The following is a 22,303-nucleotide window of genomic DNA, read 5'->3' on the forward strand; positions in this document are numbered from 1 at the left end:
TTGAGTTGAGCTTAAGTCTCAATTAGTCTGTAAACCAAGGATTATTAAGGAACAACAGTACTATAGATGATTTTTCTAAATATATATAGGGGATGTAGAATAGAATACCTGTCTTTCTTTCAGTTTTCAGGCAATTCAAATGTTTTATTCAACATATTTAGCATTAAAAACAAATTCAGAGGCGTAACCTCTTGTATACTTTTCTAATATTTGCATAAAATCTGTATACACAAGTCATGAGCGTAATAAGACATATCTTGCAATGAGATTTTGACATACATTAATGTCAAATGTCAACACAATGATAAAAAAATTAAAATAAAGCGATTGCAATTAACGAATATGGATATTAGATTATAAATTCTTCCAATGCTTTTTATGTGGTAAAATTGAATTCTTTAAATATTGTATTACAAGAACTAGAATTTTGTTAAAGAGAAAAATTCGCATATTTAAGGTATCACATCATTTCCATCATCCTCATCGTCATCGCTTATGCTATCCAACGCGTAACAAAGCTGTAATTAAAAATTTAATAAAAAATTGACAAAATTGAACGATTCAACATAAAATTTTTGGGATATATGTACCTCGTCTAAATCGGGCCTCTTAAGTATTTGCTCCAGTCCTGATAATTTTTCTAAATAATTCGGTATATTACACGCGTCCAAAACAAAAGATAAACCCCGATTTTTATATTCCGCGATAATGGGCACGGAGCAAGCTGTGCAGGATGTAAATCTATGAGTAATCGTTAAGTGAGTATCGTAATTCCACAGGGAACCTCGTATCGTATGCGGTATACATCCCAACAAGCCTACAAATTCTGTATCGCTTGGGCTAATATCTCTGCTGTTACCCACCAACGCTGCAGCCTCGATTCTGTTACATACAAAACAATAAACTATTAATTATAGGCAATTGAAATATATTTAACTTTTATTTGTATTAAAGTTTGTATTATTTTTTTTTTTTACCCTTGAGAGTGCTGCAACAAAGCTACCAATAACTCGACTGCTAATCCTGCAGCAATCTGTGATAAACCCGGCCTGCTAACTGTGCATTGCTGATCCAATGTTCTGTCAGTTTGTGACTATAGAATAAAATAACTTTTATAAAAAGAATAACAATCGTAATAATTTTATGATAGACTTACATTTCCAGGCTGTGTTACATCGTTACAAAAATAGCAACCAAGGTCCATACCACGGGGATTCCTAGCATCCAAGTCTGGTGAATCTGGACTAGTGAAATTTCGAGTACCGTGCCTCTGTACTGTATAAGAATCAAAACCCAAGGCTGCATTGATGGCAATCTTGTTCTTAGCAGCGCAGAGAACCGTAGGTAGCCACCTGGCCTCTCGAGAATCCAATAGAAGAAAGACAACGTCGCTCTTCTCGACAAGTTCTTCCAATTTTTCCAGGGACTGCTTCGTAGAATCCAGCATACTTTTACCAACAACATGCCCGGGCATTGGAATGTGTAAAACTACACCTTCTGCATTCTATGTTATTAGTAAAATTAATTTAACAAAGCATCGATGAAATTAAAGATTTTTATGTACTCACTATGCTCGGTCGGATGTTCAATAAAGCGTCCTTAGCTGCATATGCTTTATACTTATGCTTCACAGCGTCCTGGTGACTGTACAAACTTTGTCGCACTGTGTTGCTATGAGATACGTTGGAGCTATCGACGAAAGTTATGTTATTAACTCCCCAACCTAGGAGAACTCTTGCTACGGAACAACCTAAGGTTCCAGCGCCTAATAAAAGACACTTAAGATTACAGATCTTTTCTAAATCTAGGTCAGGAGCAAGACGCCATTTCATTAGCTTCAAGTTCAGATTGATAGCTCTGTCTGACAATCTGATAGAAGATAAAAATGCCACTGAAATATTTGATATGTGTGCTTATCGTTAGTATTTAATTTTTTTTTAAATAATTACTTGGTTGGATCCATTGTATCAGATAAATTAACTATGGTGGGACCCAATTTATCGTTTGAGTTGCTTTCCCAACCCACCAGATGACTCATAAATAAAGCATCTCTTATGTCTTTATAATTTTCATATTCTTTGGTCCTAAGTTTAAAAACAATACTTTTCTGTGCTTTATTCCCTCGTATGGAAATAAATTTAATGTTTTTTGAAAAATAATATATAGGACAATGCCAACATAAAAGGCATAAAAGATTACGTAAAGGCCAACCTGGATTGGAAGTCATACATGGGTCATAAAATGCAAAATATATTTCACTATATTCCTAGAAAAATAGGTAAATATACATATATAAAAACAATTGTATTGTATTTTTATATAAAATAAATCTTTTAATATACTTGTGATTGCTTTTCCCTTGCATTAATTGTTTCTACTCCTGTTGCCAAGTCAATAATACTCAGTTTACCTTCTTTTGATATTGAAACTGTAAAATAACTTTTTGTCCTGCTATCTAATTGTAAGAAATGTTGAGACAAATCTTCTACTTGTTTGGCTGTGAATTCTTCATTAATTGATTGTGGAGATCCTTGATAATACATTTCAGGCAATTTCAATGGAGTGGGATGTGCAACCCAATAATAAAATTTATATTTTTTTAAATCTGAATAAGCCAAGACTAAAAACAATGACAATTTCCATGGGTTTTGCAATATTGTTCCATCTTGAATATTATTTATAATATCCTTTCCCATGGAGTCGATAAATTGTTCAGGATTAATTTGACGAAATGCTTCAAAAGTATTTGTATTAATCATATGTCCAAAGCAAAGAACCGATGAATTATTATTTAATGTCTCCAAGTCTCTAAAAATTACCTATATGGAATTAACTCTGACAGATATTTGAAATACAATGGTCGAAATAATAAATTATGTCACAGACATAAACTTACTCATTGAACGATGTGAAATCCAACACCAATGGATTGGTGTTGTCTTCGTTTAACGATTGCAGATTATAATTTCCCCATAGATTGACACTTTTCTCATCAAGTTTGAATTTGTCAATCTTTAATTCCACAAATTTTGCCCAGAAGGTGCTGTCTGTAGAAGATCTCAATTTTGTAAATTTTACAAATTTCGCCATTCTCAAACTTCTGAAAATGATTGAACCATTCAATAAAAATACGTTATCAAGATGATAACAATAACAAGACTCACAAGTATATATTACAAGTTCCAAAGCACGACCACTGGGTCTGCTTATCTCAAAAACTCGCACGGTATTATTTACTCTATTATCGATAATGAATTGAACTAGTAGTACAGGGCGAAAAAATTCATAGAATCGAAGGAAAAGCAATTAATCATCGCATCAGGTCGCGATTTTAAGAATTTTCTACACGCATGCGCGTGTTTCGTACAAACTAATAAATTGCACTCTTTTCAAAAACCAAGTAGTAGAAAATTTTCTTTAACTTTCTCTCTGGAGATTACCTGTAATACAAAATAATATTTTTTCTTATAATTATTATTATAGTAATAACTTATTATGACTTGTTAATTCCTAATATTCAACTGGTAAAAGAAGAAATTATTTATTTTCAGAAAAGCCATAAGTGTTAAAAATTGAACTGTAAAATAAAAATTAGCTTGGACCATTTCAATATTTTTAAATTTTTAATATTTTATATCCTATTTGTATGTATCACGCATATTTGTGATTACTAATTGTACATATAGATTGTTAATTAATTATAGATTATCATACAAATTGTTATCAGTTTTCTAATCATGAGGATATAAAGATGTGAGTTAGCGATAAAGGAAAGTGATATAAGAATGAAAAGAGAACGCTGCACAGAGGCCTCTTATGTCCTCATCTAATAACGTACGCACATTTATATAGTAAATAATTAAGTATAACACTAATCAACGAGCGACGCCTCCATGCAGCGTTCTCTTTCTGCTCCCATATCGAATCCACTTACACGGTAACATATGACTCGCGTACTCTATCTTTATATCTCTATACATCTAGTACACAGAAATGTCATTGATACGGTACTGTCGGATCATCACTAATTATAAATATAGCTCCAATTTACCCTTCACTTTCTAAATTAACATTATCGCACAGTAATTACGTTAACTTGTTAATTAACGAAATAATTAATTTGTGTGAAAGTAATAGAGATTGTTATCATTTTTAGAATACAAAAATACCACTGATACGGCACTGTCGGTGACGTCAGAAAGACAGTATGGCCGGACAGCATCGGCTGTCTGCATTGTAACGTACAGAAACGCTTTCTGGGGGTTCGACGGGATATTTTAAAAGAAATATGTCAGATTATTTAAGATCCGCTCTGGGATACTTGAACGGAGCCACAAATACCAATGAATACGTCGGACAAATACTGGAAATCAACAATGTGAAATTACGTGTGACCAGATTACTCGCCGAGGGTGAGTCTGTCAACCCTTCTAGCACTCCACTGTCACACAATTCCACATCCTAATTAAAACATTTCCATATTATAACCGTTTTTAATTATAGAATAAAAATACTTGTTTTTTGATGCAATTTAAACTATATAAAACAATAGCTGACACTGTGCCAACACTGTATATTATTCTCCTCTTGACATGTGTCAAATGTGTTTTGACATTCAGCTATGCAATGCTAGTGAACCAGTTTGCTATATCTAGAATGTTTTTAAAAACAGCCAATTAACTAAGATATATGCATTCAAATACCTATATATTATTGGCAGGTGTTGCTATATACTTTACTTGAATATATAATTCATTCTCTAAATTTAATATAGTTTGTTATAATGAAAACATAAATGAATTAAGATTGAGACAAGGAACTATATACAACTGCTTTTCCATGGTAAAGGATTGCTGATTCATTCAGAAATATCGATATTTAAAAAACATCACTACTGAGATAAAAGTTTTATGTGTAAACTTTATCATACATTTCTCTAGTACTTCAGACTATATTTCTTTCTAAATTATTTATTCTGGTCAATATTGAAATACTTGTATCAACAGGTGGTTGGGCTTTGGTATTTGCAGTTGAAGACATAAATACAGGGAAAGAGTATGCACTTAAGGTAAATCACTCATCCATTTACATTATTCTAAAGTAGCTACAGAAGGTTATACTGATCTGCACTTATTCTTCCAGAGGCTTATAGCAGTTGATGAAGATGCTAACAGAAGTATTATGCAGGAGATAGAGATTTTGCAAAAACTATCTGGCCACCCAAATATAATTCAGTATCTCTATGCTCAGCGTTTCGAACGCGAGGATCGTCAAGGATACGAGTATTTATTAGTAACGGAATTATGTCCTGGAGGTACAGTCGCAGATGCGCTCAGAAATTTATCGACGAATTCTCTGACTCTCGCTCAGATCTGTAAAATAGCCTACCAGGCTACAAGGGCTGTGCACCATATGCACAGTCAGCAACCTGAACCACTAGTACACAGGGACATAAAATTAGAGAATTTTCTAATCGGGAGCGATGGTCTGATCAAGCTCTGCGATTTTGGTAGCACTTCCAATCAGCAAATCTTGCCAAATCCATCTTGGAATGCTCAAAAACGCGCCACTTTGGAGGATCAGATGGCAAAATATACTACACCCATGTATCGAGCTCCAGAGATGATGGATACATGGAACAATGAGCCTATTGGTCCTCCAGTTGATTGTTGGGCGCTTGGATGTATAATATACTCTCTAATAACACTAAGGCATCCATTTCCTGAAGGTATTCAATTCATATCATGTTAATAGTAGAGTCGGTTCTTATTTAATTTCGTTTCATTCACAGGTAATAAGCTCGCAATAGTTAATGGCAAGTACACTTCACTTCCGCCTAATCCTCGTTTAGCCTGTTTACACGACATAGTAAAAGGATGTCTCGATGTGTCTCCGATACGAAGGCTGACTACATCAATGATTTTGGAGCGGTTAGCAGCGATAGCCGAGTCAAACAATTTTGATCCTAGAGAACCCCCGAAAGTGGAAGTTTCAGTGAAGACTCCACCGCCTCCCAGACCTACTCAACCACCTAGCACACCCACTCCGCCACCGAGACCATCTCCTCCGGTAAACGTACTACCTCCAAAGTCTACTCCAGCGACTCAAACTGCAGTCGCCAAGATCCCCGTAGCTCAATCGACAGGCCTATTTAGCTCATTGAAAGGCGGTGCTGGCAGCATTTTGCGAAACTTGAAGGATACTTCGAGCAAAGTGATGTACTCTATGCAACAGAGCATGGCCAGAACTGAATTAGATGCCAGTTACTTAACGTCGCGTATATTAATCATGCCCTATCCAGCAGATGGAATAGAGTCTGCCTATAGAGCTAACCATGTGGAAGATGTAAGAGCATTTTTACAAGCTCGACATCCTCCGCCAGCTCGTATACAATTGTATAATTTATCTCGGGGTCGACCAAACGTGTCTAGACTTCCTGGTAGACATATCGACTGTTCTTTCGCCTATGCTTCCTCGGATTCTAATGCCCCGCTGTTGTCAGCCCTCTATCAGATATGTCAGGATATTTATCGATACCTGAATGCCGATTTTAATCACATCGTAGTGTTGTATTGCAGTGTGAGTATACTTTGGAGCCTCTTAGATTAATTAGAAGCCATAATATTTTTTAATGTTGCTTCCTTCTTTTAGGATGGATATAGAGCCAGCGCCACGATCGCGTGTACTTTACTAATATACGCTAGAGCATTCTCTACATCTGAAGAAGCCATAGCGATGTTCATAACAAGGCGACAGCCTCCCCAGCTGCAACCCTCGGAATTACGCTGTATTAATTATATGAGTTTGCTGAGTACCGGTGTACAGCCTCATACAAAGCCTCTAGCCCTTTGTTCCTTAATAATTAAGCCTGTTCCACTATTTACTAGGGCAAAAGATGGTTGTAGACCTTATGTTGATATTTATAGTAACGGAGCTTTAGTATTTTCCACTAAGCGACCAGAATACGAGGACATAAAACTGTTTGGAATGATGAAGGGAAAGGTTCAGTTGGCACTTGGCAATGCTACCGTTAGAGGAGATGTTACCTTAGTCATATTCCACGCCAGGCAGCAGCTGGGTCGAATGATAGGAATTAAAATTGCCTCTGTTCATTTTCATACTGGTTACATACCACTTAGTGAATCTGCTTTAACGTTCAAGAAGAAGGATCTCGATGATGCGCCTGAAATAGGCGGGAATTTCAGTGTTATTTTAAATATCATGATGGCTGAGGAGAATCCAAAGATGGCAAGAGTTCCAGCTCCTTGGGAAGCGGAAATATCCTCGAAATTGGAACCAGATCCATTATTCGGATCTACTTTGGAAATGGAAGAAACTTTAGAGAGCTTTAGAATCTCTAAACCAGAAGAGGTAAGTTATAGAAATATTTCTATTAAAAATAATTAAAGTTTAGAGATTTTATGATATTTCAATGTAAAAATGTTAGATTCAGAGAGAAGTAACGACTCCGCAACCAGTCGAAGCACAAAGCAACGTTAATGTACAACAAGAAGTACCTCAACAGCCAGTAGAGGACATAGAAGAGCAAATAAAAGAAGAAATCAAGTTACAAGAAGCAGATTTATTGAACCTAGGAATGCCAGACACCAGTACCTTGAATAATACTGCGCAGGCTACAGTGAACCCGGGATTAGATATTTTTTCTAACTCGTCAAATTTAACTAGTCAAAAAGAAAGTGATCTCTTAGGAGGCTTCGGTGATTTTATTCAACAAGAAACGAAAAACACCGTGCCCACTATTACCGATCCTGTCCAAAACGATCTACTATTTGGACACGATCAGCCTACTACTAAGAATGACAATGCTAATAATAATTTGAACAATTTGTTCTTCAATCATAGACAGCCTACTACTAAGCAAAACCTTAACGATTTATTTGATCCACTCGGTGGAAACACTGCGAATTTTTTAGGAAGTATGCAAGGTTCTAAACCAAATAACACGAAGCCTCTATCCGAGGAAAACTTTCCAAGAAATTCGAGCGTTCCGAACTTTGCAGCTCAAAACAAGGATCCCTTCGCGAGTCTTGCTAGCTCCCTGGGAGCTGGATTAACGTCCAGTTGGAATGGAACGCCGAGGAACTCTAATACTCCACAATCCGCTAGCCCCGCTCCAGCTAGCACACCGATACACTCTAGCCCCAATACGCACAGGAACGCAACTAACGAGACCAATACCGCCGCTGCTGCTGCTGCTGATACCGGTGCAACAGGCAATAAAACAAGCAAACCGAGTGGAGATGCCTTCGAGGATCTATTGGGCAGTCAAGGCTACAATTTCTTCAGTTCGAGGAAAGCAGAGAAAGACAGCCCAAAGACAATAAATCAAATGAGAAAAGTAGAAGCTGCTAAGAATATGGATCCAGATAGATTGAAGATTGCCGAATGGACAGAAGGAAAGAAGGGTAATTTAAGAGCCCTTCTTTGCTCGTTACATACGGTTCTCTGGCCAGAAGCTGACAGATGGCAACGGTGCGAGATGCATCAGTTAGTTTCTGCTGCGGATGTAAAGAAAGCTTATAGGAAAGCTTGTTTGGCTGTGCATCCGGATAAGGTATTATTCAAAATCTGAAACTATCGAGTAAAATGTTAATATAGATATGAACAACGATATCGTTTCTAATCCTTTTTCATACTATTCTTTATAGCAAGCAGGAACGGCTAACGAGAACATTGCAAAGTTAATTTTCATGGAACTGAACAATGCTTGGAGTACATTCGAGAACGATGCGTCGCAACAAAACCTATTTAGTTAATTATTCCGATCTGACTGTTATATACTTGTTATGTCCACGAGTTAAGGTAGTTCCTAGCGGAAAGAGAGACCCGAGAATATTATTAATTATTATTAATTATTATTAATTGTAAGATATTGACTATATTATTATTATTGGTAAGACATGACTCTCCGTGTTACATTCCGACTAATGTTATCTCAGCTGTAGCGGAAGAAGAAAAAAGAAGAAGCAATTAAGGGATTATAGTGAATGCAGATTTTCGAAAAAGCTGCATCTGAATGGCTACCTATGTACATGCATCTTCTTATCATATGAAAAAAGCCTTGTAAGATCACTTAAAAAAAGGGGAACTGTATTAGACGTAACTGCGGCATAACGTGTATATGTATATAAGGCAAAATGTAAATTAAGGAAGATTCCAAATATATAAAGATATTTTCCGGCCGACTACAGTCTCTTCCATATTCCACCGTCCATCCACTGTCTATTTAACCAAGACTTCTTAAACATCTAACAAATTCCAAATAATTTTAAATACCATTTTTTGTAACTTTTTATACAATAAAAAAGGGGATTATTTATTTAAAAAGCGACTATTTTATTTACATTAATAATAAAAAAACAAGACTACAATTTTAATATCTTTTAGAGGGAAGTTGAGAAATTGAAACAGTAGAGCCCAATCTTAATGTTCGATGTCTCATGGTCCACAGAGAGACGCACATGAGAGATACATATATAAGTACGTGTGGTATAACACGTATTTGCGCGAGAGAATGGTATGTGTACTATAGGGGTGAAATTTAAAGGGAGGGGCTGCTCGAAAATGGCTGTTATGCACGGGGTAGGACGTCTAGAAGAGGGCAAGTGACGGTTCATCCCTGTCTTCCACACTGACCAATTGACATTATTTTACGACAATTGATACGGTTACCTAATCGATAGCTATTATGTGGCGGTTAAGAAGCAATCTTCGTACTGCTCTTCACCCACCCCCGGATCTGCGACATATGATTCGCTTCGGGAAAAGGTAAACTGTCACAGCTCTTTTTCCTCTGTACACGTTCAAATTTTCTAAATTCAATCGTTAAATTTATCCGATTTTATGCACTGTTTCGTCGTGCGTGAAAAGTTCCATGATTTTTTTTAATAAAGTGTGAACCTTGGAAACTGGAGTGCGCAAATGACTAAAAAACGTTTCAGAGAGAAAGTATGAAATAAAAAAGTACCTTTTACGGAAGCAAGACAACGTTTTGTGTCAGAATCAGATTAATCATGGCATTATTCGCGCAAACACGCTAGAAATACGAGATATTTGTATGTAGCATTGTCAACAATGTGAGACTAATTTGTGACACGTCCATGAACCATAACTGACTCATGTAATTATATACAATATATATCAATGACAAATAATTCGTTAATTCCGATTTCAACGATTACAGATTGGAACCTTACATGAATGATGTAAGTCAGAAGAGCTAAGCAAAGAATAATAAAGTGGAGAGAAAGACAGAAAAGCGAAGAAGATGTTCGGCTTCGCTTGGAGATTTCTATTCCTCTTTTTGCTGGGTACTTGTTTCTGTCTCTGCTCTACGGATCCTGCCAGATCTGTGAGAGCCATTAAGGGACGGTTTCGAACATCTTACGCTGCATGGCGTATCGTGCTGTGTCTGACACAACCACAGGGTTCACTGAAGACAGATGTACAAAAAGCATGGGAGAAGGCAAGGCTGGAGTCATCTCATGCAGACATGAACGTGTCTTTCATAGAGGCACCAGTCAAGACAGATTCGCTGTCTTATCCTCTGTCACTGTTAAGTAAATTCTGTAATGAAATCAAAGCTGGGAAAACTGTATTGAGTCTTATCATTGGAGGAGGATCTGCAGCCAAATTTCTCGTCACTGCTGCAGCTTCCTTAAATATTCCAGCCTTGTGGCTACCATTTACACACGAGGATTTCCTTAGACAGGTTTGTAGTCATGGATAAACTGCTTTTCTAAAAAATAGCTTTTATGTAGTTAACAAAAGATTCGAATTTACAGGGAAATATTGGTCAATACGAAAGTCGTATAGGTTCTAGTACAAGGGAAGTGGGAGCAGCTGCTGCTGCCTTGATGCATAGAGCAAATTGGCATGCATTCACTCTCCTTATAGACACTACCTTGCTGCCAATGACTCATCTTTTACACGCGAACCAAACGACCTTAACACCTAGAACTATTATACATCTTCCAACGAATGACAAGACCTTAAGGATGAGACTCAAAAGAGTTGCCGAAGAGGGTGGCAGTGGAGGAGTCATAGTGATGGGTTGTGACTTGAACAGTGCACGAAGAATCCTAGCTGTGGCTGGTAAATATGAAATGCTTGCAGGAAGATTTCTGTGGCTCTGGTTGGATCTGAAAGCAGAACTGAGACCCAATGAACCAAATATAATCAGTTCTACTATTATACACAGCTCAAGATCGTCGATAGCAACGAATGAAAATCCTTCACCCGTAGAGAGTATAAACCGAAACGCGAATCTCGTAGCGGAAAGCCAGTTATCGTTAAACTCTTTGCCCAGTTTAGCGAACGATATACATCGATTACAAGAATATAGGTGGCAGAGTGAGAGGTCTGTGAACAAACAAGAAGATAGAAGCTTTAATTTTGACGACGACGAGGATATCAGAATAATGGACAAAGAATTGAATTCCAAGGATTTTATGCCAGTCGGTATGCTAGCGTTGAGACCCTCCGGTATAAAATTGATGGGTAGTGACACTATATTATCCAGAATGATCAGGGAGACCTCTCAGGCGCTGGACGAAACATTCTTAGAAGTGAAACCCAGACTGAATCGTTTGGGAGAAGCTCAACTCGAAGAGAACTTCGTACCAGAATGCTTTCCAAAAAGTAGCGCCAAATTTTTGATGAGTAAAATGAGGCACAATGTTTCCAAGACCTTGACTCAGAAGTTAAGAAATTCCGTGAGTCAACTTTCCAGGGACAAGGCTAAGTTCCAGTTGCTGAACTTACAAGCCATAAGATTTCCGGGAAATAAGACTCAATTGAGGTGTGTGTTTAATTAAACGTTTTTGTTAAATAATTGAGTCTATCTTTACAATTCTAAATCTAAATTGTTCCAATTATTCAAAACACTATGTTCGAGATAATGTATTCCAATGTTTTTCCGCACAGATGGACGAAAGTCGGCACGGTGAAAGGTGGAAAGGAGGTTCATCTAGACACGATAATTTGGCCAGGAGGTGGAATCGTGCCAGCGTACCTGGAGCAAGGAGGCGAAAAAATTGGCATGCCAATGTATCGCATAGTAACAGCACTGGCACCACCGTTTACGATGGTTACGAATCTACAGGAAGGTCTTTGCTTAAGAGGACTGTTTTGTCGTCAAGAAAATACCTTGATGTGTTGTTACGGTCTAAGCATGGACTTGATGTCCCTGGTGTCTCGTGAACTAGGATTCCGATACGACTTGTATCTGGTAAAAGATGGCCTGTTCGGCAAGAGAAACGGCAGTACATGGAACGGAATCATGGGAGAACTGGTCTCTGGTAGAGCTCAATTAGCCTTCGCACCACTCAGCGTGTCTGCTCGTAGAGCAGAAGTAGTCGACTTCACGACACCGTATTTCTTTAGTGGGGTCAGCTTCCTCACTGCGCCAAAGCTCAAGTCAGAAATCTCGCTATTTGCTTTCCTATTTCCATTCAGCACAGAGCTGTGGATCGCTGTTTTTACGTCATTGAATTTTACTGCCATAGCAGTGGCACTGTACGAATGGTTCAGTCCATTCGGCCTGAACCCATGGGGTAGACAACGAAGCAAGAACTTCTCGATAGCTTCTGCTTTGTGGGTAATGTGGGGTCTTCTTTGTGGACATTTGGTCGCCTTCAAGGCACCAAAGTCTTGGCCTAACAAGTTTCTAATCAACATTTGGGGCGGTTTCTCCGTTATCTTCGTGGCTTCCTATACGGCCAATATAGCTGCCCTTATCGCGGGTCTCTTTTTCCACCCTGCAGTGAGCAATTATCACGATAAAAGTGTAAGCAAATTTTTGACTAGGATATTATATCTTATTTCTGAATAAACTAGCTAGTAATTGTGTTATGTGTTGCAGTTACTGTTGCAAAGAGTTGGAGCACCAAGAGCATCCGCAGCCGAATACTATGTACAGAAAGCAAACACACAATTGTGGTCTCACATGGCCAGATATTCTTTGTCGAACATCGCCGAAGGCGTGGAGAGATTAAGAAATGGTACTTTAGATATTCTCATAGCTGATACTCCTATTTTAGATTACTATCGGGCGATAGACGATGGTTGTCGATTACAAAAGATCGGAGACACCATAAATGAAGACACATATGCCGTTGCCCTTACCAAGGGCCATCCTTTGAAAGAAAGTATATCTAAAGTTATAGCTAATTACACGAGCACTGGACTACTGGATATCCTGCAAGAAAAATGGTAAACTACTTTCACAAGAATACTGTCATTTAATTAAAAATTGCAAGTGAATACGATCGAATAACTGGAATAAAAAATGATCACAACAGGTATGGTGGTTTACCTTGTATTCGAGGAAGAGAAGGAATGGATACTGGCCTTGACCATGAACAAGGGGGACAACCCAGACCTCTGGGTGTAGCTTCTGTTGCCGGCGTATTCTGTCTTCTAGGAATGGGCGTTGTACTTGGTACAATTATTTTAGCTGGAGAACACTTGTTTTACAAATATACGTTGCCCAGATTGAGACATAGGCCGGAGGACTCTATATGGCGCAGCCGTAACGTGATGTTCTTCTCACAGAAATTGTATAGATTCATCAATTGCGTGGAGCTGGTGTCGCCACACCACGCTGCCAGAGAACTGGTTCACACGGTACGACAGGGACAGATCGCCTCCCTGTTTCAAAAAAGTGTCAAGCGAGTAAGTGACTTTTTGCTTCCGTAGACTGTAACTTTTTTCATATATCTACAAGGTAGCCATGTTCCAGAAGGAACACGAACAACGTCGAAGGCGCAAAAGTAAAGCTCAGTTCTTCGAGATGATCCAGGAGATCCGGAGGTGAGAGCTGAAGAATCCATTAATCTTACTTGGCTACTCCAATTCGTAAATCTAATCAGTAAATTGTTTCAATTTTGCAGAGTCCAACAAGAGGAAAAGATAGAAACTGTATCGGAAGAGCAAGAGAAAGAGGAAGAGGAAAAAACTGTAAAAGGAAGAGAAAGAAGCAAAAGCAAGAGCCCTTTGATGCCCCGAAGTCCAAAGAGATCAGAGAAAAGCAGAAGTTCGACCAATTTATCAAGCTCCAGGCTAGGATTGTCTCCGATCAGCCTGGAGGCCCCGATGAAGCCCAGAGAATTCACTCTGAGCAGCACTAACCTCAGAGCAAGAAGCCCTTTGGAAACAGTAGGTCGTCGCTTGAGCCACGGAGATGGAGGATCACCACCACCGCGTCTAGGCTCTAATTTCGGTGGCAGTGCAACGCTAAGACCCCTAGCGCCAACGAAAAGCGATTCCACCGGAAGTACGACACCAACGATCAAGGGTGAGTCCACTGGGGGAGGTGCTCCTACACCCAGATACGCGAGAAGTCCTGCAAAACGAGGGCAATCGTTCCCAGTGTTTGCCACGTTGAGGCCACCACACTCGTCCAGCCATCAAATGTCCAAGAGCCCATTATTATCCCCTAATAATGAGCTAACTTCCGCTATCGGACGGAAACTATCTCGCGAATGGGGTTCGGGAACTCTAGACATCAGCAGGTCTTCCGAAACGGTCGCTGGCGGCTGCTCTTATACGCTAAACCAGGAGATGACGTTATCCTTAGAGCGGCCGTCCCATGAGAAGATCCAGAACGATCCCCTACCCATCAAGAAGCCTATAAGAAGAGCCAGAAGCCATGAGAACAGAGACACCGGCAAGCTGATGGCCGATCTACCGTCGCCAAGACTCACCGCTCAACCGGTGGTAGGAGGCCGATCGGTAAGCGAACGAACGAAAAAGCAGTTAGAGTCCGAATTGAAAGCGATTTTAAGTGCCAGAGCCCACCACCGCGACCTTCATCCCCCTTGATAGACGACAGGCTATCTCATCTAATTTTAATAAAGAGACAGAGAGAGTTCTTGCAGAAGTGAGCCATAAAAGCTTCGAGGATCGTTGCCTCTGAGGGGCTTTGGTTGATTTAAGCAATATCAGATTTATAGGTCAATTTGTAGAAGAAAAAAAAATCCGACAAACAGTAAAACAAAAAGATATATATATAAAGGAAAAAGTATATATATATAGACACAGTGTCTCCGGAGGTAATTAAAGTGTAACACAAGAAAGGGATTCTCTCACGAAGAAAGAGTGAAATCTCTTTATCTGTTCATGTTGTTACGTACATTGATAATACTGATAGAGTATGTTGATAAAAAAATGGAAAAAAAGTGCTATAAAACTTTAGTAGATTGTCTTAACGAGTAGCGACTTAAATGAGTAACTAAAGTATTTTCTTGTTGGCATTTTAACTCTACAGAGGCTGTCGGTCTGGGCGAGTCTCTCTTAAAATTATAATATGATTATTAGATATCGTACACTGCCGTATTTCTCAAATTCCTTTTAATCATTCGTAGATGACTCATCGACATCTTTCAGTTTGCCATCTGAAACAAATTGGTGATGGAGATTCGAACGGCCGCATAAGACAATGGCATATATTAAAGTAGGAAGAATCGACAATGAATAGAAATAAGTGAAAGCTGAGAATCGCTGGTCTACGGAATTTTGTTGACTCACATACTGCCATAAACCTTCTAGTATTTCTCTCATGGAAGGAGAGAAAAGGAGAGACTCGCCCGTAGAACTCTCAGCGTAGAATGACCATTTACTAAAAGAAAAAAATACATAATCTTATTAAAAATTATCTCATTCAAAATAAAAGAATGAATAATAAAATATATTGAAAGGCGGACGAAATTTTAATCGGACGAGTCACTTTTTTACCGAAAGCTGGTATACCATTATATGGAATGAAATTCTATCAGCAAACATTTAACGACGATAATTGTATGCACACATTAATCATTCTATTTGTAATTTCATTCACTGATAGTGGAAGAAATCGTGTGTTTACTGTGCAATAACCTTCCACCAATTATTAGACTGATAGGTGAAGAAAAATTTATCCAGGAATTGCACACACGCATCCACGGATCATTGGAATTGAACACGCACATATATACACTCTCTATCTCAAAATGTTCTTTTCCTCTTCCTTTATACTTTCTTCTTCCTTTTTTTCGTCAAACTGAAAATGAAGGACACGCACATATATACACTCTCTATCTCAAAATGTTCTTTTCCTCTTCCTTTATACTTTTTTTTTCCTTTTTTTCGTCAAACTGAAAATGAATTATCATCGTTCCAACTTGATCCCAACTACCCAAACTTAGACTGTTAGAATGAATGTGTGGGACTAAATTAATTGAAAATAATTGATGAGCGAGGCCTTAGGAGTAGTCGATCCGCCCAATTCTTTACTTACGGATATAGCGTTTAATCGTATTATCGAGCAATTCGCTATATAATTATAAATTATACATAGAGGATAGCGATTTAGTTTCATAGTTTTCTCGTTAGGCACTGTATCCGACACTCGTAACTGAAATTCTTGAAAGTCTAACGAGATAGAGACTCTCACAAATGCATGTTAGTTATCATCCCCGAAATTCAAAAATACATTTCACTAAATTCAGACTATGCTTCAGAGACTCTATAAGACAACATAAGTTGTTCGCAGGCTGACTACATACAACTACTGAATCCTCAATCTGATGTATAACAAGTGTAACTTCTACCAATGAAAGTGTCCCAACTTACAAGTAACTACATTTGTTTTACCATTTACACTGTCAGCACCTACATGTTTACACCTGTCATTTTTTAGCTAACAGACTTTCGAGAATATTTCATACATGATGATGAGGAAACAAAGACAAATATCATTGTGTTACAAACAATAAAGATAATTTCCATAAATTTCTTTCAATTGAATAACAAAGAAAAACGACTGGCTTGCTTGCAATAGCAGATTCAGGAAGTAATCAAAATACAAAGATATAGGGGGCCAGTTTAGAGTCACCCAAGCCTAACTAAATCAAAGATAGACTTATTAAATTAATTAATAGCTGTAACATTCTTTAATAAGTGGGTTCTGCCGGTAATTTAGTTCAGTAGTGATCATATATATTCTTTTCTCCAATTTATTCCAAAATGCATAAAAAAAGAGAAAAAAGAAACCTGTCTTTTGAAAGTCTTTGTACATATGTGTCTTCTACTCTAGATACCTGAAGAGGCATTATTGCACTGAATTAAAGGTCGAGCCCCCTACTTCATTGTGCGCCAACAAGAACCTGTATAATGTGAGCATTTTATGGAAAGATCAGAGCAAAATTCATCTGTACTTCTATCTTTATTATTCAATTACAAATCAAATATTCTGAAAATTATTACATGCGATAATCAAAAAAATTGAATCGGCCTATTTAATGTAGAATTTAGAGAATTCCCCTTAGTTAATTAAAACTTCTGGATCTTTTAGTGCTCTTTTCTTTCCATTCTCTAAATTAATATCATGAAGTGTTCTCATTGTTCTCATCAATAATGTCCATAAAAATAACAGATTTAAAATTCAAACTTTCGAAAATTTGAACTTTAAAAGAAAAGGAACATTTATTGCTTGATAATAAATCTAATATAAATTTGTATGATTCAGTTATTAGAGATAACTAGTAATTAAAGTATTAATAACATTCTAATAGCCTTAACACGTTATTTCCGCGTTTAATGGCAATAAGATTATTCTATACTATAAAACACTGCCATAATTTCAACTATTGTTATATTGATTTTAAGGTCCTGCCAAATAATATTATCGCATTAAATATAATGCATTCTTCAGGGCTCTCTTAAAAACAATTAAAACTTCTCAATGAAAAACAGACATTAACTATACATCGCAAATAAGTCAAGAAAAAGATATTCTCTCAAATTCACAAGATATTTGGATTTGTTGCTTAGGTATGAGAACATTTCCAATATAAGTACAGAATATACTAACAAATTAACAAATAGGAAGTATCAAATACTGAGGACTTGTTCATTGAATTCTATGCATAGAATAATGTCTCAATTCACAGAACAAGGTTCCTACTATCTTTGAAATTTATTTTTTCAACAATTACAATGGAACTTTGTACATTGTGGAGATTTAATAGTAAACTTCTCAACTGCATAGAATGCAATGCTAAAAAAATTCTTGAGGCTCAATATAGGTACTTCTGTACTACTCTTTCGTTTTGCTAATACGAGTAAAAACTAATAAGATCTAATTCATAAATACTTATCAAGAACTAACCATTACTTTAAAAAGGTCTTTAATTTGGTAGACCAATTGCTACTTACGTTGCATTAAAGTTGCATAAATTATAACTTAAGCACAATGCAACTTTAAGGAAACGAAATAAGTATTGTAAAATCATAAAGTAAAGGATTACACGAAGTAGTCGTATAATAAATCACAGAGATTCTGTTACGGCGGTGACTTGTTGGCGTACGGTATTAGGTTAGGTTCCTCGTAACCTACCTCGTCTCTCTTGTTACGCCTACTATTATACTGTTATTGTTGAAAACTCCATATTAATAAGAAATAAATATATTGTCTCAAAATAAACGTGGTCTCTCATTTTCCCAATTTCAAACTCCTAAAAGCTTCAACCTATAACCTCTTCATTTCTCAATCCTTACATAATTAACTCATAAATATGTAATGTAAACCTAATGATTGTCATTTTTTATACGTGAATTCCTCCAACATTTTCAGTTTACCATCAATTTACTGAAACAATGTAGAATACAAATGCATACACATAACCAAACAAATATTTAAAACATATTAAACGGATTCCTGGATAACAAAATGCGAGCCAGAAAAATTACCGGACGTATTGGTTCAAAGGTGCGCGAACGGTCTCAAAGGTAAAAACCTCGGTGAGTAGCTGCTAACGTGCTTGATCATCAAAGCGAAATAAATGCAAGTCATTCACGTCATCTACGATCACGAGTGTTGTTTCACGGTCGAACTTTCGCTTGTGTTTGTCTCGTACATAGCCCCGTGTGGTAACCATATACTTAGACACTGTCTCTTATTACCTTATTATCTCGGTAAGACCGAGCTGCTTGCGGTATAGTGACATGTAAATATAAACGTATTCGCTGTTGTCGTCCGAACGATTAATTCTTTGCATCTCGTTTTTTCACGCTTTACCGCCCAAATTTTTCACAGACACATATGTAAAATATCGACGTACGTATTACGAGCATGGGTGGAATGTATATTTTTCATTCAGAAGCCGATCTCGAGTAACGAGTTACTCTTATCAGTCCTTAAGTAACGCGTTAGAATAGACGTTAAGATATCGATGCTCATCTTGGAGAAAGAAAAATTTGTCAACTCACAGGATTCTTTGAAAGCACGTGCAAATAATAATTTCACGTCTGACGTGAGCCAACATCAACATCATATTTGTTAGTACTTATTGTTCATATCTGCGCCATCGAGCACGATCAATTAATTGGCAACTTAGCCCTTCAAATTATGTTCGCTCTATCGCATCTCCTCTTCCCTTCTTAATTTATTTTACTTTGGGAAATTTATCAAGATTGCAAATTTTTATTCGCAATTCATTTGCATTTCTCTGTTTTGTCGGCGATTCTTCGGTCATTCCTGTAAGTATTTCTTGTGTTCTTGAAATATGGTTTATACGTGGTGCTTAATCGTGTAGGATTTGTCTATTATTGGTGAACTTAATTCTTTCATAGGTTATTTTAATGGATGAAGAAGATTGTTGCATGAAAAAAGAAGCTCCTAGCAGCTTCCATTCCAAAAATCTTGGATCTAGTTCTTCGTTCATGACCGAGGGTGAAGGCCTAGATTCTATGGAGAAACATGGAGATCTTGGTGACATGACCTTTTACATGGCAAATTATATTAAAGATGCTATGAAGATGATGTTCATTATGCGTAGTCATCATATGCTCACTGATGTTATATTGGAAGTAGGGTCAGAGTTATTCTATGCACACAAAGTAATATTAGCTGCTGCTAGTCCATATTTTAAGGTAATTTACCTTAAAGACATACAAAAAATATACACTGGACAAAGACAAAAATTGTATTGACTTGTTTTCAATATTCTAGGCAATGTTTACGGGAGGTTTGAAAGAATCTGAAATGTCTAGGGTAAAACTTCAAGGTGTCAGCCCAACAACGATGGCACGTTTAATATATTTCATGTATACTGGTCAAATAAGAGTCACAGAGATTACAGTGTGCTCTCTTTTATCAGCAGCCACCATGTTTCAGGTATGTAAAAGATAAGTACATTTTTCTAATAAAAAAAAAAAGATGTCACAGTATCTAATATACTTTTTTTACATCTATGGTGCAGGTTAGTAATGTCATAGATGCGTGTTGTGTATTCTTGGAAAGACAATTAGATCCCACAAATGCTATTGGAATTGCTAATTTTGCTGAACAACATGGTTGTCAAAATTTATGTCAGAAAGCAAATCAATTTATTGTTCAACATTTTAGTCAGATATGTCAGGAAGAAGAGTTCCTACAGTTATCGGCAATGCAATTGATAGCACTAGTGAGAAAGGATGAGCTGAATGTACAGGAAGAGAGAGAAGTGTACAATGCAGTGTTAAAATGGGTCAAGTACAATGAAGAAGCCAGAGGACCCAAAATGGAGCACATATTGCATGCAGTGAGGTGTCAGTATCTCACTCCTAACTTCCTTAGAGAACAAATGAAAAACTGTGATGTTTTGAAGAAAGTACCTGCATGCAGAGAGTACCTTGCACAGATCTTCAAAGATTTGACTCTTCATAAAAAGCCAGTGGTAAAAGAGAGAACACCCAACACTCGCAGAGTGATATACATAGCTGGTGGTTTCTTGAAACATTCTTTAGATTTGCTAGAGGGGTATAACGTAGATGAAAAAACTTGGACTCAACATGCTAAACTAATAGTGCCAAGATCTGGTTTGGGTGGAGCATTCCTAAAGGGTATGTTTTATGCTGTTGGTGGAAGGAATAATTCACCAGATAGCAGGTAAGTTTCTTGGAAGGGAAGACAGTAAGAAATTAGACATAACATTTTTAAGAATTTATATGAATTTGCAGATATGATAGTGATTGGGTTGATAGATACAATCCAATCACGGATCAATGGAGAGCTTGCAGCCCAATGTCTGTACCAAGGAACAGAGTAGGAGTGGCTGTTATGGATGGACTATTATATGCTGTTGGAGGTAGTGCAGGTGCAGAATATCACAATTGCGTTGAATGTTATGATCCAGATCACGATACTTGGACTAACGTGAAGCCAATGCACATCAAGAGATTGGGAGTTGGAGTAGCTGTAGTTAATAGGTGAAACTCGCAAATTATTTAAGATTTAAGAGTTTCTTATTAAACTACGTTATCTATGTGAATTCTGTTTATAACAGATTACTTTATGCCATTGGTGGATTTGATGGAACAAATCGATTGAACTCTATAGAGTGTTACCATCCTGAAAACGATGAGTGGACAATGGTTTCACCCATGAAATGTAGTCGATCAGGAGCTGGAGTAGCCAACCTCGGACAATACATATATGTGGTGGGAGGATATGATGGAACAAAGCAATTAAACTCTGTCGAAAGATATGATACAGAAAGAGATATATGGGATCAAGTCAGTAGTGTCACTATTGCTCGTAGTGCACTCAGTGTTACAGTACTAGATGGAAAATTGTATGCAATGGGTGAGAACCAAAAAATATTTTTACAAAATAGATTTTATTTAGATTTGTGACTTTATCAATGAATCTTTTCTTATTCAATATTTACAGGAGGATATGATGGTGAACACTTTTTAAATATAGTTGAAATTTACGACCCTATGAAAGACACATGGGAGCAGGGAGTACCAATGACTTCAGGAAGATCGGGTCATGCGAGTGCGGTATCGTACCACCAGTGTCCCATCCATTGTGATCATCTGGATCATAATATACCTCTAGAGAAACCACCATCGTGATATATGTAATTATCAGGTGTTAATTTAAATATTGGTATATAAACGAAATTCTTAATCTAGGGAAACAAATACAAAAAAGCAAGGCAGAAATAATGGAAATAGTTGCCCAAACGGTGAACGAGTGACAGACTGATAATTATGTATTTTTGAGTTGTAATGTAAGTTCTGTTCTGGAGATTGAACTGCATTAACATTCTATAATTTTATTCTTGATAGAACCTCCTGATAGATTCAATGATTTATTCTTATTAAATATAGCATACAACATATATATGTATATGTTTTAAAATCATAAGGACCTTATCTATCCATATATATATATATATATATTGTTTTTAAAATCAAATTTGTATAAAAAAACTTTCTTATTTTTGAATCGCTGTACATTTGTAATATATTATTA

General features: G+C 37.1%; 5 protein-coding genes across 9 annotated transcripts; 3 read left to right on the forward strand and 2 right to left on the reverse strand.

Moving 5' to 3' along the window:
- Positions 1-113: 113 nt before the first annotated feature.
- On the reverse strand, positions 114-1,709 carry LOC117217158 (ubiquitin-like modifier-activating enzyme atg7). 2 transcript variants are annotated; one of them, XM_033464537.1, is made up of 5 exons: positions 1,569-1,709; positions 1,157-1,448; positions 978-1,093; positions 591-882; positions 114-518 (listed from the first exon to the last, which is right to left on the reverse strand). In XM_033464537.1, exons 2-5 carry the CDS (start codon positions 1,445-1,447, stop codon positions 453-455), a joined length of 765 nt encoding a protein of 254 aa, XP_033320428.1. In that variant the 5' UTR covers position 1,448; positions 1,569-1,709; the 3' UTR covers positions 114-452. The 2 variants fall into 2 exon arrangements, with proteins under 2 accessions (XP_033320428.1, XP_033320427.1); XM_033464536.1 differs by having other exon boundaries at positions 1,157-1,497.
- On the forward strand, positions 1,677-22,082 carry LOC117217149 (kelch-like ECH-associated protein 1B). 3 transcript variants are annotated; one of them, XM_033464517.1, is made up of 9 exons: positions 1,677-1,907; positions 4,203-4,205; positions 19,344-19,539; positions 19,633-19,932; positions 20,012-20,176; positions 20,262-20,929; positions 21,001-21,249; positions 21,327-21,625; positions 21,713-22,082. In XM_033464517.1, exons 1-9 carry the CDS (start codon positions 1,705-1,707, stop codon positions 21,898-21,900), a joined length of 2,271 nt encoding a protein of 756 aa, XP_033320408.1. In that variant the 5' UTR covers positions 1,677-1,704; the 3' UTR covers positions 21,901-22,082. The 3 variants fall into 3 exon arrangements, with proteins under 3 accessions (XP_033320408.1, XP_033320411.1, XP_033320410.1); XM_033464519.1 differs by lacking the exons at positions 1,677-1,907; positions 4,203-4,205 and adding an exon at positions 18,875-19,007 and having other exon boundaries at positions 19,097-19,539; XM_033464520.1 differs by lacking the exons at positions 1,677-1,907; positions 4,203-4,205; positions 19,344-19,539 and adding an exon at positions 18,646-18,801.
- Positions 2,156-3,429, reverse strand: LOC117217159 (ubiquitin-like modifier-activating enzyme ATG7). Its single transcript, XM_033464538.1, has 4 exons — positions 3,165-3,429; positions 2,897-3,100; positions 2,411-2,808; positions 2,156-2,266 (listed from the first exon to the last, which is right to left on the reverse strand). Exons 2-4 carry the CDS (start codon positions 3,088-3,090, stop codon positions 2,259-2,261), a joined length of 600 nt encoding a protein of 199 aa, XP_033320429.1. The 5' UTR covers positions 3,091-3,100; positions 3,165-3,429; the 3' UTR covers positions 2,156-2,258.
- On the forward strand, positions 4,191-9,206 carry LOC117217145 (cyclin-G-associated kinase). The gene is made up of 7 exons (XM_033464512.1): positions 4,191-4,412; positions 5,007-5,068; positions 5,143-5,728; positions 5,792-6,579; positions 6,652-7,371; positions 7,448-8,575; positions 8,670-9,206. The coding sequence occupies exons 1-7, from the start codon at positions 4,289-4,291 to the stop codon at positions 8,775-8,777; spliced, it is 3,516 nt and encodes a 1,171-aa protein (XP_033320403.1). The 5' UTR covers positions 4,191-4,288; the 3' UTR covers positions 8,778-9,206.
- On the forward strand, positions 9,566-16,638 carry LOC117217143. 2 transcript variants are annotated; one of them, XM_033464509.1, is made up of 8 exons: positions 9,566-9,789; positions 10,205-10,732; positions 10,806-11,821; positions 11,947-12,808; positions 12,884-13,233; positions 13,323-13,695; positions 13,763-13,833; positions 13,914-16,638. In XM_033464509.1, the coding sequence occupies exons 2-8, from the start codon at positions 10,289-10,291 to the stop codon at positions 14,842-14,844; spliced, it is 4,047 nt and encodes a 1,348-aa protein (XP_033320400.1). In that variant the 5' UTR covers positions 9,566-9,789; positions 10,205-10,288; the 3' UTR covers positions 14,845-16,638. The 2 variants fall into 2 exon arrangements, with proteins under 2 accessions (XP_033320400.1, XP_033320401.1); XM_033464510.1 differs by having other exon boundaries at positions 13,766-13,833.
- Positions 22,083-22,303: the final 221 nt, after the last annotated feature.

This window comes from Bombus bifarius, unplaced genomic scaffold (assembly GCF_011952205.1).
Source record: "Bombus bifarius isolate JDL3187 unplaced genomic scaffold, Bbif_JDL3187 scf7180000007974, whole genome shotgun sequence".
NCBI lineage: Eukaryota > Metazoa > Arthropoda > Insecta > Hymenoptera > Apidae > Bombus > Bombus bifarius.

Excerpts from the sequence above, each read along its gene's own strand:
- LOC117217159 (XM_033464538.1), bottom strand. The coding sequence starts at position 3,090 with ATGGCGAAATTTGTAAAATTTACAAAATTGAGATCTTCTACAGACAGC. Across the intron at positions 2,809-2,896 it reads GATTTCACATCGTTCAATGA|AGACTTGGAGACATTAAATA; the intron begins GTAAGTTTATGT and ends GGTAATTTTTAG.
- LOC117217149 (XM_033464517.1), top strand. The coding sequence starts at position 1,705 with ATGTTATTAACTCCCCAACCTAGGAGAACTCTTGCTACGGAACAACCT. Across the intron at positions 20,930-21,000 it reads AATAATTCACCAGATAGCAG|ATATGATAGTGATTGGGTTG; the intron begins GTAAGTTTCTTG and ends ATGAATTTGCAG. Across the intron at positions 21,250-21,326 it reads GGAGTAGCTGTAGTTAATAG|ATTACTTTATGCCATTGGTG; the intron begins GTGAAACTCGCA and ends TGTTTATAACAG.
- LOC117217143 (XM_033464509.1), top strand. The coding sequence starts at position 10,289 with ATGTTCGGCTTCGCTTGGAGATTTCTATTCCTCTTTTTGCTGGGTACT. Across the intron at positions 10,733-10,805 it reads ACGAGGATTTCCTTAGACAG|GGAAATATTGGTCAATACGA; the intron begins GTTTGTAGTCAT and ends TCGAATTTACAG. Across the intron at positions 12,809-12,883 it reads GCAATTATCACGATAAAAGT|TTACTGTTGCAAAGAGTTGG; the intron begins GTAAGCAAATTT and ends TATGTGTTGCAG.
- LOC117217158 (XM_033464536.1), bottom strand. The coding sequence starts at position 1,474 with ATGCCCGGGCATGTTGTTGGTAAAAGTATGCTGGATTCTACGAAGCAG. Across the intron at positions 1,094-1,156 it reads ATGTAACACAGCCTGGAAAT|TCACAAACTGACAGAACATT; the intron begins GTAAGTCTATCA and ends TTTATTCTATAG. Across the intron at positions 883-977 it reads TTGTTGCAGCACTCTCAAGG|AATCGAGGCTGCAGCGTTGG; the intron begins GTAAAAAAAAAA and ends TGTATGTAACAG.
- LOC117217145 (XM_033464512.1), top strand. The coding sequence starts at position 4,289 with ATGTCAGATTATTTAAGATCCGCTCTGGGATACTTGAACGGAGCCACA. Across the intron at positions 5,069-5,142 it reads GGAAAGAGTATGCACTTAAG|AGGCTTATAGCAGTTGATGA; the intron begins GTAAATCACTCA and ends TTATTCTTCCAG. Across the intron at positions 6,580-6,651 it reads TCGTAGTGTTGTATTGCAGT|GATGGATATAGAGCCAGCGC; the intron begins GTGAGTATACTT and ends TCCTTCTTTTAG.